This window comes from Sciurus vulgaris (genome assembly GCF_902686455.1).
Source record: "Sciurus vulgaris genome assembly, chromosome: 8".
NCBI classification, from domain to species: Eukaryota; Metazoa; Chordata; class Mammalia; order Rodentia; family Sciuridae; genus Sciurus; species Sciurus vulgaris.
The window spans coordinates 24,146,914-24,168,428 of NC_136468.1; the positions used below are offsets into that span (position 1 = coordinate 24,146,914).

The 21,515-nt window shown below is 35.8% G+C and overlaps 1 protein-coding gene across 1 annotated transcript in view; it reads left to right on the forward strand.

Annotated features, from left to right (window-relative positions):
* Positions 1–17,869, forward strand: part of TMEM209 (transmembrane protein 209) — a 34,499-nt gene extending 16,630 nt beyond the window's left edge. Inside the window, exons 9-15 of the mRNA XM_079149798.1 lie at positions 1,107–1,203; positions 4,701–4,826; positions 7,100–7,197; positions 8,478–8,592; positions 8,763–8,860; positions 10,665–10,738; positions 16,158–17,869. Of these exons, the coding sequence (XP_079005924.1) occupies positions 1,107–1,203; positions 4,701–4,826; positions 7,100–7,197; positions 8,478–8,592; positions 8,763–8,860; positions 10,665–10,738; positions 16,158–16,212 (663 nt within the window). The 3' untranslated portion in view covers positions 16,213–17,869. The remainder of the gene's footprint in view (positions 1–1,106; positions 1,204–4,700; positions 4,827–7,099; positions 7,198–8,477; positions 8,593–8,762; positions 8,861–10,664; positions 10,739–16,157) is intronic.
* Positions 17,870–21,515: the final 3,646 nt, after the last annotated feature.

The following is a 21,515-nucleotide window of genomic DNA, read 5'->3' on the forward strand; positions in this document are numbered from 1 at the left end:
ATAGCATTCTGAAATCCTGAGTTCTCAGTATTTTTTTTTTTTTTTTTTTTTAAAGCAGTATGGGGGTGCCAGGAATCATGGTGCATGCCTGTAATCCCAGCTGCTTGGAAGACTGGGGCAGGAACATCACAAGATAAAAGCCAGCTTGAGTAATTGTAACAACACTATTAAGAGTCTGGTTAGCACCCCGTAGTCAACTACATTTATATATCTGCAGCAAAGTATATGGATAGGCAAAATAAGTGGAATAAAGTCTATAAATAGCATAGTGTGCACTCAGTTCAAGTTGTCACTGTCTCACATTTTGCTTGCTAAGTCTTTATAAAAGAACTTTCCATTTTCAGAGATTTTTAAAAATTCAGGTGAGTATAAGGAATTGTATGCCTGTATTTTGTCTGAAATATTTTTTCATCCTTTCATTTTATGATTAAAAAAAGCATGGAAACAGAATTGGTGGATATAGTTGCTACAGACACACACAAAACAAAAACACAAATATACCAAACAGGAAGCTTCTTTGGAGAGTTTTTTCACATATCAGAATGAGTGTGATACTAGCTATGGAAAATGGAATTTAAAAATCTCAGTCTTAAAGTAATAGTATGATATTCACAAACTGGTTTCAAGTATAATGAATCCCAGTTTTTCTGTGTGTTTAAGGAATTGGGTTGAGCCTGTATACCATTAATCAGTTATTTGAAAAATTATCTTACAGATTGCAAATTAATATAAACTCTACATTAATATGTGAATAATTACCCTAGAAATATAAACTGAATATTATATTCTTAGATGAGAATAATAATAATAGAAAATACTAAGAAAAATTTAGCTGGAAGTTTTATATTTTCTTCAGAGGAAAAAATAAAACAGACATGTATGATTTAAGAATATAACAATTTGCTTTCCATTTGCATGTTTGCTTAACTTTCTGTAGACTTCAGGTGGCAGCTACTTCCATTCTCTTTCACTGTACTTTATGGTTCTGTTAATATTCAAGTACAAGAAAATAAAAAGTTCTTAGAGTTGCTTGTAAAAATGAAAATAATTATTGGAGAAATACTTTGGAATTATGTATAAAAAACCTATACCTTATTTCTTCTTAGTGGATCAATGAGACAATATTAGTGCCACTTGTTCAAGAGATTGAGTCTGTCAGCACCCAGATGAGACGTATGGGTTGTCCAGAGCTACAAATAGGAGGTATGTGCAGTAGAGTTCAGCATTTGATTTACTTTCAATAAATCAGCCAAGTGGAAAATACCTTCTTATAATGACCAATTAAAAACTTCCTTTCTTATCTTTAGGTGAAGAAAACTAAATGTCTATTAATATATGATTTTTTAAAATGTAACAGCTTTATATAATTTACTTACCATACAGTTAGCCCATTTTAAATGTGCAATCCAGGGGTTTGGGTTGTACAACTGTCCAACCCTATCAGTTTTTAGAATGTTTCATTACCCAAAAAGAAACCCCATCCCCCAGTAGCAGTCACTCCCATTTTGTACATGTCCTCTAGCCCTATGCAAGTATCAGTAAGTATCAGTCCATTTTCTGTCTATGGGTAGGCCTGTTTGGGATATTTCATTTAAATGGTATCATTCAGTGTGTGGTTCTTTGTGACTGTTTCTTTCATATATGTTCTCAGTATTCATAAATGTGGTTGTATTTATCAGTACTTCATTTCTTCATGTGACCAAATGATATTGAAAATGCATCTTACACATTTTACTTATCCATTCATTAGTTGATAGGTGTTTGGATGGTTTCCACTTTGCCTATTATGAGTAATGGTGCTGTGAACAGTCCTGTGCAAGTGTTTATGTGGACCTAAGTTTTCTAGTGATATAGAACATCTTCTCATGTGCTAGTCTTTCAGATCCTTTATTAATTTTTAAACTGGGTTGTCTTTTTATTGAGTTGTGTGCATTATTAATCTATACACATGACCCTTTGCTCATATTAAATACAATGTGCTGTAAAGAAAGTAATTTAAATCACTACTTAAAAATAAAAGTAGGCTGAGCACTGTGGTGCATGCCTGTAATCCCAGCAGCTCGGGAGACTGAGGCAGGAGGGTGGCAAATTAGAGACCAACCTCAACAACTTAGTGAGGTCCTAAGCAATTTAGTGAGACCCTGTCTCAAAATAAAAAGTGACCAGGAATGTAGCTAGCTCAGTAGTAAAGCACTTCTGGGTTCAATTCCCAGTTCCAAAAAAACCAGATCTGGGTATGATAGCACACATTTATAATCCCAGTGACTCAGAGGGCTCAGTTAGGAGGATCACCAGTTTAAGGACAGCCTCAGCAATGTAGAAAGACCCTGTCTCAATAAAAGATAAAAAGGGCTGGAGATGTAGCTCAGGAGTAAAACATCCCTGGATCCAATCCCCAATAAATATATAAATTGATAACAAAGTAAGGTATTATATGATATAATTTGTCTGAAACATATATATTACAACTTATTTACAATTGAGTAATTAGATTTCAAAATGAAAAATGAGTATTTTAGCCAATTCCTTCTATAGATTAAATTTCTCTTTGAAATATAGTAAGTAGTTAGGATTATGCATTAGTACTCATTTATACTGGACATCTTTTATTCAATCTTTATTAATTAAAAATAGAAATGTGCATCCCTGAAGTATTTATTCAGTATCCAAATATTTCATATGTAATTAAAACAGCACTTATATTGCTTGGAAGCTGATACTGTCCCATTTTCTGGATGAGGCTACTGAGACCCAGAGAGGTTAAATAAATTACCCAGTACACAGAGCATTGATTTAGGATCAAACCTCTCTGACTCTTAAGACCAGAATGGAAAATTTCTTGGTCTTGGTAATCGTTAATGAATCTGTGCTTAGTCCTTTTTGAGTTTTTTTTTTTTTTTTTTTTTTTTTTTTTTTTTTTGATTCTAAAGATTGAACCAGGGGCACTTAACCACTGAGCCATATCAACAGCCCTTTTTTATATTTTATTTAGTGACAGGGTCTTGCTGAGTTGCTCGGGGCCTCACTAAGTTGCTGAGGCTGGCTTTGAACTATCAAGCTTCCTGCTTCAGCCTCCTGAGCTGCTGCTAGGTTTACAGGTGTGCACCACCAGGTCCCACTTGAGCCTTCTTTATGAGCTATAAAGATGTGTATCACAACATGTTACCACTGTGATGTGCTTGTTAAAAAATAAAATTACTTTAAGTCCTCTACAAAAAGTAGGGTTCTTTTCCATGTGTCTGTGACACATTTACAAAATATGTATTTTTTTGGTCAAATTATGAATGAGTGGTTGATAAAAACTTCCACCAAGAAGAAAAACAGGGAGTAGTAATTTGAGGAATTTAATAAAACTCCTATTTTTTTAATTTAAAAAAATAAATAAAATTACTTTGGTTTATGACTACAAAAGCTATTATATGTTCATTGTAGATTTGGAAAGTACAGATAGACAATGAAGAGTGTAAGTTGGCTTCCAGAGCTAACCACTATCAGTTGTAAATCACAACCAATTATTATGTTCAAAGGAACTACATTATCTATATAATTTAATTGTATCATAATTTAAGAAATGTGAAGAGTACATCTTTAGAAACTGAAAAATGTGTATATAGTACATATGTATATATTTTTAATTAAATTGAGATCATATTGTTTGTTACTTGCCCCCCAACCCCTTTTTCTATTTTGTTAAATATTCTCCAGCATTATTTTTATGGCTCGACTGTATTTATTATTTATAATTGTTATCAATTGTATTTAGCAGATCTCTGTTTTCTAAAATTTAGGTGAGTTTTACTGTTACTAGTAATACTGTAGCGAATTTCCTTTTACCTAAACCTTAGTGTATATTTGAAATCATTTTCTTAAGATAATTTCTTCAAAGTAGAGTTGTTTAACAAATGAATATTTTTAAAAATTTTTTTTTAGTTGTCAATGGACCTTTATTTTATTTATTTATAAGTCGTGCTGAGAATCGAACCCAGTACCTCACACATGCCAGGCAAGCACTCTTACCACTGAGCCACAACCAGAGCCCAAATATGAGTATTTTTAATTTCTTTTCTTAGTTGTCTTTTGTGATTTAAAAAAAAATCATAATCATAAAGTCTCTGCTTATCCTGGCATAATGGGCAACTTCCAATTCAGTTTATTTTTAAAGCTGTCATGCATCTTTTTATACATATGCCATGAAAGTCTTCTATGTATTACTTGTTTAAAGATTTGTGAAAATGGATTTCATGTACTTCCTTCGCAGAGCCAGGTCTTCTTGCCTGAAATGATAAGTTGTAGATAAAGTGCATAATGCAAATTAAGATAAATTATTATTACTTTTATTTATTCTTTAAACATCTTTTGAGTTCCTGCTGTGTACTTGGTAGTCCTATGTATTAGGGATACAACTGTGAAAAAAATGTCCCAAATCCCTGCCTTCTTTAAGCTTTCTATATTAGATGAGACAGACAATAAAAATAAAGAGGTTAGTGCTAACGAGGAAAAACCACAGGAGGATATTGTTATTGTTGTTGTTATTTTTTACAAAATCTGAGATAGAATGCCATGGAAGACATTATTGACTGTGTGAAGACCTGAAAGCAGTGAGGAACCAGCTCTTTGAACACATGAGGAAGAGCATTTTGGATACTTTTAGAGACTCTCCTGAAGAATAATGTGTGTTCTTTGTGTTGTGTTTTTAACAGAGGCCAGTATTACCAGCTTGAAACAGGCTGCCCTGGTCAAAGCCCCTCTCATTCCAACTCTTAATACAATTGTGCAGTATCTCGACCTAACACCAAATCAGGAATACTTGTTTGAGAGAATCAAAGGTAACTATTGACTTGAAGGGGAAAAAAAATGACAGCTTTTTCATGACATTGGGATTTTATAAATGAATAAAATGAGACATTTTTTGGAAAACATTAAGTATAACCATTTACTTATATTTTTGAATATATGTTTAATTAAGGCTTAATGAAGGTTTATACCTGAACAACTCTTAGATCCTTTATTTTATGTGCTAAGAAGTGTCAAAATAAAAACCTCGAATGTGTTAATTAATAATTTTATTTTGTAAGGAATCTTAAATATAAGCTAAATGGGGCTAAGTGGATATTTCACTTATTCTCTACTCTTGGATATCAAAAATGGATGCCATTACAACATTCTTTATATAATATCAACATCTGACCTTTGTCTTTCGTAATTTTTATCATTCCTGTTTAATTTGTTGCTTCCATGTTTTTGTTGTATTACGATTTAAGAGAGATGTCATCTCTGAGGAGGACTGACTTGGAATCAGGAAATTCAGCTATTCTGACATTCACACATACTCTCCTTATGAATTCTTTGTAATTTGAATAAACTTTATTAAGTTCTCATCCCTAAAACAAGTACTAAAAATAGCATTCCATTATTCATATTTATCATAAATCCTAAATTGAAAATGTTGCAGTATTTTCCCTTTCCCATAGGTTTGAATTGGGGTTCAGGAAAATAAGTATTTTTCATGACTTTCTAAGAACTTTTCACATAAGGAGAATTTCAAACATACAAAACTAGACAGACTAATCTGCACAACTCTTTTGTGTGCATCACCCCACCCTAACATCATCCGCAAGTCTCTGGGCAACTTTTACCTTACCCATACATATCCCCCCATCTGCTTTCTACCTTCTGTATTATTCGAAGCAAATCCTATATATCATTACCAGTTTATCTATAAATATTTCCTAATGTATCTCTAAAAGATGAAGACTTTCGAAATACCACCATTCAGTCAGGCATGGTGGCACAGCCTTACTCCCAGTTACTCCAGAGACTAAGGCAGAAGGATCACAAGTGCAAGGCCAGCCTGGGCAACTTAATAGCAAGATCCTGTCTCAGAATAAAAATAAGAAGGGATGGGCGTGTAGTTCAGTGGTAAAGTGCCCCTGGGTTCAATCCCCCCATATTATAAAAATTTTTTTGAATTAAAAAAAAAAAAAAACACCACACAGCTATACCTCACTACAACATAGTTATCACACCTAATATTTTTAACATTTCCTTTATTTCATGAAATACCCAGTCTATATAAGTTCAGATAAAGTTTTTTTTTTAAGCTTTAGGGTTCCTGTTCATCCTTTCCCTGCCCCCTCTTTGTGGTATTTTGTTGGAAGACTGGATTGTTTGCCCTGTAGAGTTTTCCATGGTCTGGGTTTTATTGAACATATTTGTGGTATAATTTAACATGACCCTCTGTTTTCTGTAGTTCCTGTCAACTCAGGTTCAAATTTTCTGGCAAGATTGCCTCATAGGTGGCAGGGTATTTGTATATCTAAAAACATCATGTAAATATAGTCATACAGACACACATATATACATATAAGTTAAATATACATGTATATATACAGTATGACATATCAAATATACTAAGAAGTTTAAAAGAATGTAATGAACACTGTACCACCAAGATTGAGCATTTGAAACATTTTGCCACATTTGATTGTCTTTCTCACCTGCATACACTTTCCTTTTTTCTATACCATTGGAAGTAACATTGTGGACATCATTACATTTACATTTTCAGCATGCATTTTGCTAAAAATAAGAAAAAGTTTTCAGGGCTATTATGTAGCTTCATGGTAGAGCACTTACCTATCATGTGTAAGGCCCTTTTCATTCCCAGCACCACAAAAAATAAATAGATAAAAGAACATACTTTTATATAGTTACAATACAGTTATCACACCTTAAAAACACAGTTCTACAATACCATCTAAAGTCCATATTCAGATTTCCCAGTTGTTCATTGACTTTTGTTCATTTTAGAACAGTAGTCTTATAACCACATTTTAGATTTAGCTAATTCTTCACAGTGATGTTTAATTTGATCTTTTATAGTCTTTATTTTGGATGTTTTGATCAGGTTTTTAAGATGATATGCTTTCCTTATTGTAATCCTTTAGCCTTTGTTTTTTTCTTTGTCTTTTTTTCGAATGTCTTTAGCTTTTTAATTTTATTTATTGTTTTTAAGTGTTGGGTGTGCTAGAAAAGCACTGTACCATTAAGTTACATCTCCATCCTCTTTACCTTTTTAAATTTTGTCTTTGTTTCACAGAACTTTCTCAGGGAGGCTGTATGAGCTCATTTCGATGGAACAGAGGTGGAGACTTCAAAGGACGAAAATGGGATACAGACCTGCCCACTGACTCTGCTGTAAGTCCTTAGTTGAATATTTTTTTTCAGCTTAATATTTTTGTTACTAGACTTGTAGTTTTGTCTTTCCATTGTAAAAGTAGATACTAAAAATAATTTTGAAACTAAGAAGTAATGACTTATAGTAGGATCAGTGTCTCAACCCAACCAGTTAATACTTCTGTACATTTTTTTCCCCATTTACTTAGGTACTTTTTAATGTTTTTAATCATACTGTAATCATCCTCTATGTAAAATTATGTGTTGATTTTTTTTTTTTTTTTTTTTTTAGTTTGTATAATATTTAAGTATTTTTCATTTTTACACAGTCATTTAACTGTTCTATTTTGGATATTGGATGTAGAAGACTGAAACTTGTGGTAGGGAAACAATTTTTGTTTTTCATATCTTAATGTAGCAAGGAATATTATCTTGTATATTTCTTTTTTCTTTTTTTTTTTTTTTTAAACAAATGGGATACATCTTGTTTCTCTGTACATGAAGTGGAGGCATACCATTTGTGTAATCATACATATACATAGGGTAATAGGTTTTGATTCATTCTGTTATTTTTTTCCTTCCCCCCACCCCTCCCACCCCCCTGTATATTTCTTTCTTGTCTGGGAAAATCCTTTTTCCTTTCCTTTTTATGTAATGATTATTATATGTGAACATTAAGTTTTAAATGGTAATATTCAAGTTGAGAATTGAATATATGTGCATTTTATCTTGATTTTGCTGCTAATTAACTATATGAGTATGAATGATCACTGAACAAAAAACAAAGAATATCCTGCTTTTTTGGGTGACTTTCATTTTGTTTTATTTTCTAGATGCTTTTTGGTTTTATGAAAAAACAAAAATGTATTAAATATTTATGGTAGAGAAGTTTGGTGTTTAAACTGTCCCTGCCCTATATGACCCCCATCCCACTAACACACAATAATGGTACCTTTGGAGGCTGGAATATTTAATGTTTTTTTAATTTGAAAAGGAAACCTTTCCATTAAAATATACACTTATTTGATGGTAAATATGTTTTTCTATTTTAAATTTTTAGTGGATTAGTTGAGCAAAGCCTTGCCTCTCTTCTTAAACATAGTGTATGATTAAAGAGGAAATGATTCCATTATTAGCAAATTCCTTATATGGGTTTTTCTTATCTTTCCATTTTATAAATTTCATCTTAAGCATAGCTTCTTCAAACAATTTTTGTTAATTCTCTCTTGAGGGAAAACTTTAAGGGATATATCTGTACTAGACTTCATGTTAACTTTGAACAATTGTTTCCTCATCTTCAGATCATCATGCATGTATTTTGCACCTACCTTGATTCCAGATTACCTCCACATCCCAAGTACCCTGATGGAAAAACATTTACTTCTCAGCACTTTGTTCAGACACCAAATAAACCAGGTATAAACCTCTCCTAAAAGAATGTGTTGAACCCCATTTGTGTACAATGAATCAAAATGCAGCCTATAAAAATAAAAAATAAATAAATAAAAATTTAAAAAGAATGTGTTGAGATTTTCACATGAAGTATGTCTAGTGGTTAGTTTTTTAATGTAACATTTTCTTTACAGATGTTACAAATGAGAATGTTTTTTGCATTTATCAGAGTGCTATCAACCCTCCACATTACGAGCTAATCTACCAGCGTCATGTCTACAACCTTCCAAAGGTATTTCTATATGTAGAGAATTCCATGTTAGAGAATGTCATGGGTGACTTATATTGATAATGTTTTAAAATTAGAACTTCTTGTTTGTAGAATAGTAAGTGTTTTAAATTAGAGGAAATGTGTTTCTTCTATATTCTCTTCTTTTGACTATAAAGGTAGTATGTGGGCTGGGGATGTGGCTCAATGGTAGAGTGTTTGCCTGGCATGCATGAGGCTCCAGGTTCAAATCCCAGCAGCACAGAAAAATAGAAGAAGAAAGAAAAATTATTCAGAGGCAGCTATAGTTACCATTTTAGTGTACTACCTTTTAGAAACTTTCATTTTGATCTTTTAGTGTATCTTCTACGGGTTAAAATCATTGTCTATAATCCTTTTAAAAATGAACTTTATATCATAATTTTCTGTTCCATAGAAATACTATTTAATGGCTATAAAAAGCTTCAGTCAGGCGTGGTGGCACACGCCTATAATGCCAGCGAGTCAGGAGTCTGAGGCAGGAGGATCACAAGTTCAAAACCAGCCCCACAACAGTGAGGCACTAAGCAACTCAGTGAGACCCTGTCTCTAAATACAATACAAAATAGGGCTAGGAATGTGGCTCAGTTTCAATCCCCAGTACCAAAAAAAAAGTCTGAGGATGTGTCTCAGTGGGTTAAATCCTCAGTACTTGAAAAAAAAAAAAAAAAAAATCACACATCCTCAGTTACTTGAATAAAAACAGCCTGAATCAGGGTAGCAGGTAAATCTGTAAATTGAAAATATAAATTAGCTATTTTTATAGATCAACAACTTACAAATTAATAGTTTGATTTTAGAGCTAGCGAAACAGCCTAGTAGTCCCTTTGTAGATAAAATAAATTTATATTTAACATGTGACTTGTATACTAAGGCATGATGGAGTGTTTGGTTTTTCTTGGGGGAGTACGGGGGATTGAACTCAGGGGCACTTGACCTCTGAGCCACATCCCCAGCCCTATTTTGTATTTGATTTAGAGATAGGCTCTCACTGAGTTGCTTAGCACCTGACTTTTGCTGAGGTGGCTTTAAACTCGCCATCCTCCTGCCTCAGCCTCCTGCACCGCTGGGAGTATGGTAGTGCAACACTGCACCTGGTGATACAGTGTGTTTAGAAGAATGACTGAGAGCTTTTTAAATTCTAACATTTGTTAACGTTTTAGTTTGGGGCATAGAGCACTTTTTGTGTGTAGTGTTCAAGGGCACCAACTTAAGAATAACTCTTTTCCAGGCCTTTATTAGTGCTGTTCTCATGCATGAAACCTCCAAAATGTTAATTTTTTGTTTGTGTATCAGGTCTCAGCTTTCACATGGTTCCCTCAGGGAGGTATTCGGTTCTCTGCCTTGCCAGTCTAGGGTAGATGCCTTCTACCCTAGAAGGCATCCTGCAGCCCTCATAACATTTCTCACACTCTATCTCTTCATTTTCTGTTTGCTTTTCCTACTTGACATTAAAGCTTCTGAATTATGTGAGTCCTTGTGTGTGTGTGTGTGTGTGTGTGTGTGTGTGTGTGTGTTGGTGCTGGGGATTGAGCCCAGGGCCTTGTGCATTCGAGGCAAGCACTCTACGAACTGAGCTATATCCCCAGCCCTCTTTCTGTCTTAACTTGCCGCAAATATTCCCATTTCCTCTCACAAAGTCTAAACATTTTGTTTAACGAAGGAAGGAAAATCTGAATTATGTGAAATTCTGAGTGGTAGAATACAAATTGATAAGATCTGCATTTTTCTTACCAGACTGAATCTTTTTAGATTAATTTAAATTTCGTCTTTTTTGTTTTGGTTCTAGGGCAGAAATAATATGTTTCATACCTTGTTGATGTTCCTCTACATCATAAAGACCAAAGAGTCAGGAATGCTTGGGTAGGTATTTAAAACATAAGTACTTAATTTATTTACTGTTTTTCTTCTTATGTTAAGATTCTGCAGAAGGCAACATCACATAACAAATGATTAGTGGCCTGAACCTTCAATGCAGCTTCTGGTACTAGCTCAGCCCTGTCATTCACAGACTCACCCATATTGGGCAAGTCCATTAACTCTTGAGAACCTCCATTTCTTAATTGGTGAACTGGACCACATCATTAGCTTTAACTTGTGTCCCCTAGAGTTGCAGCTCTGAGATAGATAAAAATCAGGCTCATAGCCAGCACAGTGACTATTAAGGAGGCAGGTTCACAGTTTCAAGGCCACAGTGGGCAACTTAGTGAGATTCTGTCTCAGAATTTAAAACATTAAAAAATAAAAATTTAAAAAGCTGAGGGATTAGCTCTGTGGTAAAGCACCCCAGGGTTCATTCCCCAGTATAGGGATTAGGAGGTAGAATTAGGCTCTTACCACTTGAAAACTTAAAAAAAAAAAAAAAAAAAAAAAACTTGGAAGTCCATTATTTCCAAGCCATTTTATCTCACACACCAAGTATTCTGTAAAATGTTTTTACTTGCAGAGAGACTAAGTTGGTACCCATTCCAAAATATTGTTAACTGGGATAGACAAACCAGTCCGCTGAAGTTTTTAACTTGAAATGGAGCTCACATAGTATTACAGTTGTGGTATTGTCGTTTTAACGATTCAGAATTTTAGTATATCCAACAGTATTTGAAATAAGTGGACCCCTGCTGAAGCTAAAGGTAATACCTGATCCCAGAGTCCAAAGATTGAGTCTGAAGACCTGGATTCTGGGCCTAGCTCTGCCATTCTATCTAAGGCTGGTAAAATGTAAAGGGAAGGGCTCCAAGTAAAAGGAATTGGGCCAACTCCACTTTTGGTAGGCATGCCTCTGTTGAAAAGATTTTGTTTAGGCATCCTGTCATAATTTAGAGATTTCTTATGTTCCAGAACTACACTGTTCAGTAGAGTAGCCACCAGCCACACATGCCATTGAGTACTTGGAACGTAGCTAATTTGGATTGAGATGCCCTCAAGTGTAAAACGTGTACCCAATTTCAAAGACTACCAAAAAAAGTGTCATCTTAATGATTTTGAATATTGGTTAAATACTAAAATACAACTTTGTATATATTGAGTTAAATGAAATCTAGTCTTAAAATTATGCCAGGTACAGAAGTAGATGCCTATAATTCCAGTTAGGAGGCTGAGGCAGAAGGATTACAAGTTTGGGGCCAACCTGGACAACTTAGCAATACCCCGACCCAAAATAAAGTAAAAAGAGTTGGGGATACAGCTCAGTGATAGCGCCCTTCCCTAGCATGCATGAACCTAGTGGGTTCAGTTCCCACTACCACAGTAATAAGAATTTCTTCTTACTTAGGTTTCTACTAGAGAATTTCAGATTATTTATGTGGCCTGCATTTGAAGCTTATATCATATTTCATTTCTGTTGAACAACAATACTCTAGAGAAAGCAAAGCTCTTGTCCTTAAATATATTAGATGCAAAAGAGTAAAACAGATATGTAAATTTATAAACAAATATAAACATTTATCATCTTCTTTCATCATATATATTTTTAGTATAAGATTAAATGGGAAAATCACTTTTGTGGGGCACCTAAACTAATACAGCTCTTCATTATTTTTCATTTTTATTATTATTTTTTCGGTACCAGGGATCAAAGAACATTTAACCACTGAACCACATTCCCAGCCCTTTTTATTTTATTTTTTAATAAAGCCTCTCTTGGCAGCTGGGATTATAGGCATGGGCCACCATGCCTGGCCATTCCTTATTTTTTAATTTATAACACATCCTCAGTAGAGAAATATTTAAACAGTACAGCAATGTACAAACTAGAAAGTGAAAATACTCCTCTCTTAGCCTCTTTCTCTCCACCTCTTACAAGGTACCTAGTGTTAACAGTGTTGAATTTCCTCCTTCAGACTACTTTCTGGAAATGGGTTTGTTTTGTCTTTTTGTTTCACTTTCCTTAAAATGTATTATATCCAAACTTAATACTCTGTGACCCTTTCTCTCTGATCTACACCCCCATCTCTTTTTATTTTTTATTTTGAGACTGAGTCTTAAGTTGCCTTGAACTTTAGATCCTCCTGCCTCAGCCTCCTGAGTAGTTTGAATTACAGGAATGAGACACTGTGCCCAGCTGTGACCTGATTTTTAATCTTATGGTATATCTTGGAAATGTCCATGTCAGTAAATACATATTTTTAAGATTTCTGGAAATATTTAGTTACAAATATGTGTATACATGTATACTGGGTGGAATATGGAATTTGCTACAAATATATTAGTTTCTAAAAGGTTATTTTGAAGTGAATTAATTTTGAAACTTTTTTTGTGTGTGTGTGGTGCTGGGGATTGATCCCATTAAAACATTTTTTGAAACAAAGAATTTTTTGTTGTTGAGTTTTGAGGGGTTTTTGTTTTTCTTTCAGTTCTAGGCATCAAACCCAGTACACCCAGGGCCTCAAGAGCAGGTTAGGCAAGCTTTCTGCCTCTGAGCTACATCCCAGCCTGAATGTTAGGTCTTTTTTATTTTCCTCCTCCCGTTACAGCACCAGAGATTGAACCCAGGGCCTTGTGCATGCAAGGCAGATGTTCCACCGCTAAGCTTCGTGCTCAGCGCTTTTGTCATTTTGAGACAGGGTCTCTGAAAGCACCCAGCTAACCTCTAACTTAGAATCTTTTTGATTCAGCCTCTTGAGCTGGGATTACAAGCATGCACCACCATGCCCAGCTGAATTTTTGGTTTTAATTTAAAATTTGTTTTTCTTTCCATAGATCCAAATTAATACTTTGATGGATAAATGATTTATTTATTTATTTTATGTTTTTATTAGTTGTTGATGGACCTTTATTTTATTTACTTACTTATATGTGGTGCTGAGTATCGAACCCAGTGCCTCACACATTCTAGGCAAGCACTCTGCCACTGAGCCACAACCCCAGCCCGGATAAATGATTTATAATGATAGCATTAAGTTTGTGTTGAGTACTAGATACGATATATCACATACATAAAAATGAAAGAAACTTTAAAAGTTCTTAGGGGAGCAATAATTTACTCAAAGACTAAAAAGAATTGATACAATTTTTGGTTTTTGTGTTTGCTTTGAGACTGAATCCAGGGATTCTCTGTCCCTGAGTTACATCCTTAGCCCCTTTTATTTTCTATTTTGAGATCGGGACTTACAAAGTTGCCCAGGCTGGCCTTGAACCTGGAAACCTCTTTGCTTGGTGCTCTGAATTGGTGCTTGGTGCTTGGTATTCTAGGCATGTACCACCATGCCCAGCTTGAAAGTGTTCATCTTAATGAGCAACTTATATGTGTAAAATAAGACATTTTAGACTCAAAATTATGTGTTTATTTTTTATATTTTTGGGTACCATGGATTGAACCCAGGGGTACTTAGCCAGTGAGCCACATCCCCAACCCTTTTTATATTTTATTTTAAGACAGGATCTCACTAAATTGCTTATTAAGACCTTGCTAAGTTGCAGAGACTGGCTTTGAACTCACAATCCTCCTGCCTCAGCTTCCCTAGCTGCTGGGATTATACACGTATGCCACTGTGCCTGGCTGTTTTTAATTTATTGGTTTTTTTTTTAACCAAGAGGAAAAAACTTTGAAATTAACAACCTTTTAAATGTGATTGACAAATCTTTTATTATACTTTCTAAATCATTTAAATAGTTAAAAACTACCATCCTATAACTTAAAGGAAACTGAATAGCTCAAATAAAGTCTATTTTTAATCATGACCCTAAAACTGCAGATTGATCCAAATACATTATCAGTTCAGTGCCAAATATTTGTGCTTTTACTGGAAATAGATAAATATTTTACTTCCAAAAGGAAAAAAAAACAATTGTACCATGACTTAAATGTTCTGTTCAGCAAAAGACCCCATAAATAAAGTTCAGTGCTAAATGACAACCTGAGACAAGGCATTATACTGTGATACCTATAGCAAACTCAAGTTAATATCCATCACATATAAAGAATGCATATAATTAAGTAGAAACTTAAAATATAGAAAAATAGGCAACAGTATCAGACATTTTTATAGAAAAATGTTGTGCAAATGCCTAACAACCACCAAAAGATGCTTTGACTTCATAAAAAATCAAGCCTAAATTAGAACATTTTTTCCTAGCAAATGAAGTTTAATTTCCCACATTATCAGTGAGGTTATGAAAAAGTAGGGCATCATAGTTGACAAATACCTGTTTTGAAGGATTTTTTTATTTTGTTTTGTTTTGTTTTGCTGTACAGGAGATTGAAGCCAGGGGTGTACTGCTAGTAAGCTTACATCCTCAATCCTTTTTTTTAGCCAGTGGAGTCGGGCTAGGGAGACTAGGGATTGAACCCAGGGGTGCTTTACCACTGAGCTACAATCCTAAGCCAATTTTTAATTTTGATATAATTTATTTATTGGTACTGGGACTTGAACTCAATATTGCTGTACCACCGAGCTAAATCTTCAGTTCTTTGTTAATTTTTATTTTGAGACAGGGTGGCCTCAAACTTGCAATCCTTCTACCTCAGCTTCCTAAGTAGTTTGGATTACAGGTGTGCCCCACCATGCCCTGCTTGAAGGGTATTTTTGGTAATATAGCTGTGTTTTTAATTTTATCAATTTAATACATTTTCATAATTTTAAAAGTCATGTAGGACTAAAAGTTCATGACTCTCATCGTTCCAGATAATAGAGCTATACAGCCCTTTCTTGGGTCTTCAGTTTTAGACACTCTCTGTTGATTTCTTGTTAGATGAATAATTTGTCTCTTTTGTAGTCCTTTTCTATTCACCTCATACTTTGAATACATTTATATCACTCCCTAGAGTAGATTTGTCTTTTCATCCTATGAAATATGGTTTAGTTTAAGATCTATTCATAATATACAATATGCAAACTTACCAAAGCATTCCTCCCTAATAATTAGTAAATTCCTAATTAGCAAATAAAATTCTCTAAGAGGACTACTATCTCTCTAGTCTCCACTTTTTAAAATTTAATTGACTCTTTAATCTTATTTACTAAAGTTATTTTGTTAGCTCTCTTTATTATCTGGTGTAATAGTTCTCAGAGTCCACTGAAAAATTAATTTTCAATGCTCCATAAGTCTTATTTATTCTAAACTTGGGTTTTAAGCACAGTTAAGAAAGTAATTACTATTACTAGAATTCACCTGATAAACCATGCGTAACATGGTTCATTGCAGTATAGCTTTAAATGTCATCAATTAAACATATATTCCTTATAAGGATTCTTGTTTTTGTCGTTAGTAAAAGACCTCAAATGCTTGGCAAGTAGTTGTACTAAAACTTGTTCTGTTTTTTTTTTTTTTTTTCTTTTTATAGGAGAGTTAATCTTGGTCTATCTGGTGTGAATATCTTATGGATTTTTGGCGAGTAGTTGGTTATTTAATTCCAAACATTTGGACTTTAATTTTATTCAACCAGCGCAAGTTGAATCTAAGCATCTTTGAGTCACTGCCTCTCCTGAAATAAGATACATATGTGTATATGTTACAGATTCCTTAGATTTAGCAAAAAATTAGCTATTGTGAAACTTCCTTGTGAAAATATGCTCTGTATCTTCTACTCTAAGAAGCATTACCTTTGATATTGTATTTCAGAAATTTTAATTGGCTATAAAACTGCAACCTTTTGGATTTTTGTTAACACAAAGTAGTGCTGTTCCCTTAATTAAATACATTTACGAGCCCTTCTTCTTTGTAATAAGAATGATCCACCTCGTTCTCCCACCACAGAAATGTTTTCAGTTATGTTATTTAGTAGTAGTATAAGTACTTAAAAAAGAAAATTGCTAATTTAGTTTGTTTTATCTTTTATCCCAGTGTTCTGCAAGTACGCATCTAAAGCCCATTTTCAAAGAAATGAAATTAGCTTCTAAGTTATGTTTGATTAGTCCATGTATATTTTTAAAATATTATTAGAAGAGGCTTGACAGTATTGGCATTTTAAAATGTCAGCACTAAGATTAAATTTAGTTGGTAGAATTAAACTATTTGGATTTTAGTTAGAGTTTGAGACATCAAGAAAACTGTTGACTGCTTTGGTTTTAGCAACTCAATTTTATAATATAATATAAATATTATTATAATATTTTGCTATTTTTAAAGTTCTCTTCTTTAAGATTATAGTGATAGCCTGTTCACTCAAGGCTTTTAGGTACAGTATTTTCAAAATATCCAGAATGAGAAGATACCAAGCTTTAAGTTTTGCTTGACTCTCCATCTTTCTTTTCTGTGTGTATATGGTGTTGCCGGCACTGGCATGTACTTTTCTTGATTGACATTTTCTTAGAGACTGCTGCTTCCTTCACCTTTCTACAAACCTGAAAGTGGCCAAAACCAGTATCTTCTAAAATATTATATATGTATAATTTGTAAATTGTTTTTCAAAAAGTTGCTCCTGTTTTTTTTTAAAGTTGATGCCCAAAAGAAAGGAGATTTTAAGTATTTTTAATGTGTTAAATATATTTGGTATAACATCTTAAAGGAAAATATCATTTAAGCATATTAAATACAAGGACATGTTAAAATTTAAATCTGTGGTTTCAAAAGTTATTGAGGATGTCCTGGAATAACATCTGTTATTCCATTTTGTTAATCTATACAGTTGTGTAAAACTACAGTAGTGTATACTTTATTAAAAGCAGTCAAGAAAAAAATTTCTTAAATGGGTATTTTTTAGTTGTAGGTGGACATAATACCCTTATTTAATTTTTTGTGGCGCTGAGGATGGAACCCAGTGCCTCTTGCATTCCAGGCGAGTGTTCTACCACTGAGCCACAACTGCAACCCCAGGAAAAAAATTTTTAATAATACATAAGACTAGAGATACACACTTTAAAAAAAGGTGTTTTGTCTGCCTACTAAGTGCAGTGTGGCTAGACTCTAAGTATAGCTTTCTTACATTAACTTTTCTTTGCAAATGTTTGAGCCAATTTACTTTTCTTTTTCTTTTTTTTTTGGTTGTTGCTGCCGCTGAGGATTGAATCCAGGGCTTCATGCATGCTCAACACACACTGTTCTCCTGAACTACAACCCCAGCCCCAAAGACAGCAAATGTTTTATCTTTCTCTTCTTCTGTCAGTACCAGCCTTTACTTAAAACCACATTTGTTCTAGAGCATACTTCATTTATAATTCAGTTCCTACTGAGCCATAAAAATACTATGTTGCTTTGCTTTCTCAAGCTCATAAATACTTAAACTGATATTTTGATGGTGAAAATGTGTAGCATGTAAGGGGACATTTTCTAAACTTAGCCTCGTAATATAAATCATTTACACATGGGGATTGCTCAAAGGGCAGTCTTTGGTCCTGTGTTTCACTATATATGCTTTTCCTTAGCGATCTCATTCATTCCACAGCTTCATTTATCACTTCTCTACCTGATTCCTGAGTTCCTCACCAAGCTCCACATCTCTCCTGAGCTCTAGTGTTACATTTCTAGTTACCTGTCAGACATTTCCAACTGGGGATCCTGTAGACCCCCTACATCTGAAACTGATACCACATCTGCTAAAACTAGCTCCCTCATCTATCCTCCCTTTCTCTGCTCTTTGTACTACCAGTTGCCCATGCTCAAAACTCTGGTGTCATCTTTGATTCCTTGAGCTCCCTGGGTCCCCAATCCAATCAGGCAGCAAACCTCATCCATTCTTTCTTAACAATGTCTCTTGCAGCTGTCCCTTTCCATTTCTGCCACCACTCTGCTCATTTACACCCTTATCAACTCACACAGGACTACTGCAACAGCCTAATTAATCTCACAGCCTCCTAATTGTTGCCATGCTTCCAGATTTTCCAATTCATCCTACACATTCTCTTCAAATTTATCTTCCTGAAACACCTGTTTGATCATTTCATTCCCCTGATAAATTCCTTAGCTTGACATTTAAAGCCCTCCACAATCTGGCCCCAAACTGGCCTTCAGCAACCACATCCTTGGCTCCAGCCAGTGCAGGCTGCTCCCTGCTTGCTGGGTTCTCTGCCTGCTCCCTCCTCCTCATCCTCGTCAGTTCTCTGGGGGTGCCCCTCCCATTGCACACTCTCCCCCTGCCTTGAGACTCACTCTGATTAAACCTGCTGTTTGGACCTCGTCCTAACCACACCAGCTGGCAGGCATTCTCCCCAAGGGCAGAATCTGTGCCCCTTCTTTGGCACTCAGCAGCCATATGAATGGACTTGAAAATGACTTTTAGTGCAACAGTAGGCCTCAGATCATGTCTCCTCATATAGAACAAAGATTTTACTAGTTGGAGCTGTAAATGCTGCTGTCCAGGAATACTTGATGGCTAAACCTACCTTTGGGAAAAGGTGTACATCCTCCCTTCTGAAGTACACCTTTTGAGCCAGCCAAGCCTGCTAGCTTTCCTTTTGTGGTGAGGCAAGGCCTGAGGAGAAGGAAGCATTCCCAGCCTGGCCAGGAGAAGCAGCAGCACTGCTTGGAAAGTAAAGTGTTAGGTCATTGATGCCACTGAGCCATGTCTGCCTCATTGATGGGGGTGAGGTCCCTGCACCTATTCACAAGCAGTACATCGTTCCAGATACTACAGGGATTGCTGTGAGGACCCAGGAGAGGCCTCTGGCCTGCCCATCCCTCTAGCTGTCTCTAATCACTGCTGGACTGTGAGTTAGGGCAAGAAATATTAGAGCATAAGCAGGCTCTGGGAGGAAGGCTTCTGGAAAGGATTCATAAAGGGTCTTGTCTGCCCACTAGAATGAGAGTGGTTTACACAGCCAGCACCTGCTGTTCTTGGTCCCCAGCTACACTGCCTAAGTCACTGGTTCTGCCAGCAGCTTTCTGCCATGTTTGCAGGATTTTAGGCATCAGCCCTTTGCCCCCTCCCTCATTCGATCCCTGGACAGTCATTAGTCATTTAGTTTCCACATTGAATGAGCTTCAGTGACCTGGGGTGGGACAGATTATGACTTCCACAGAAAGGGCACTCTGACAGGGTTAGGAAGAAGAGGTGCATCACAGAGGACAGCAGTGATCCCAAAGGTATTTCTTAACTGTCCACATGCAAACTGTACTAGACACTGCTGTGGGTGAAATTTTAAGATAGAAGTAAATCATTTCCTACCCCCCAAACCAAAGTGCTTATTCCTAAATTATTCTGCCTGGAAGAGCTACTGGCCTGCATGGACACATGTAGGGACCAAATTCTGTCACTAACTGGGGCAAGGCAACTAATCTTTCACATGGGAATTTCTGATTATGAGATACAAATACTCTTCATACCTCAGAGACAATTGGGAAGCTAAAAGTGAAAATAATGAATGACTGCCTAAAAGCAGGTGAAGAAAATGACTTTAAGACGTTTTTCAAAAATAACAAATCAACGTAAATCTAGGAAATGGCCCCTTTCACGTTGAAAAGCCACTCTCATTCTTGGATCATGCTAGGATGAAGACCTTTATGAGTTGGCTCAACCCAGCTATATCTCCCTCCTGCTCCCTCTCTGCCTCCCCACCTCAGACTTGGCCAGTCACAGACAAAACCACCCTTGTGTCCTGAAGGCTGGGCTTTCTGGTATACCAAGAAAATGCCTCCTTCCTATCCCACTTCTAAACTAGAAGGAAAAAATAACAACTCAGAATCAGACTCTGCTTTCATGAACTGCATCCCATAGGAGGAAAGTCAGAAGGTGACAAGCTGCTCTAGTGGGGGCAAAACTTGTTTTTCCAGGAGCAGCAGCCGGGCGTGACTCTTCCTCAAACACATGGCGTGTAGACTGGAATCAGGCAACCCTGTGATGGTTTTGGCCCAGAATATAGGCACCAGCTTACTGAACTCCAGCTCTGAAGAAAGGCCCCTGTGTTTCTGACAGGGAGGGGTGTCGTGGCAGGATAGCCTGCGACTAGAGGAGTCCTACTACCTCCTGTAAGAGATACAGAAATCATCAGCCCTGAAACCTGTGGCTGGAGGTGTTACAAGGCTTCCCTCGCAAGTTAGCTGACCACCCTTAAAAATAAATTCAGTTCAATGTTCTGCTGTCAGTTCAGTGTACTGTGTGAGTTCTTCATGCTCTTTTTATGCCCGTCTTGGAAATTCCTGGAGTAAGGACCTTAAAGTAGTGGTTAAGACTCCGCTTAGGCCAAGTGGCTTGGGTCAAACTTGGAGGTAAATCCACTTCCTACAATATGATGTCTCTTAAGTAAGTTACTAGATATTTTCTGTGTGGATAGAAAAATTATCTTTCATTTAAACCGCTTGCTGTTTCTGAGGAGTTGCTACTCCCCCACCGCCATCTTTATTTACCCACTCGCCCACTCCCAGTAGTTCGTGTTAGTAAGGATGTACAGGCATTGCTGATGCCCCTCCCCTGGCAGGTGTGGTATTGGAGCACTGAGTTTTCTTCTCAGAAGAAAATGCAGGTCTCTGCAACCGCAACTCCTGCCAGACTGAGGGTTCCTTGAGGCCTTTGAGGGTAAGTGCATGCAAGGTGCTCAGTATTTGTTGAGTTAATTATTGGGCAAAGTAAACAATTCACTTGAAAAGCAGCCCTTTCCTTTTCTTGAACTGGAATTTTGGTGACTGTGCCTTCTCTACTGAAGACCATAGGGAGTTTCGTGGCTGATAGGTAGAAGGGTGAAGAAAAAAGAAGCCAGGAGCTAACAGTTGGCGGTTGGATCTAAACTTGTGCAAGGGAAAGCCAAAGGGCCCACTCCAGTTCCATGCC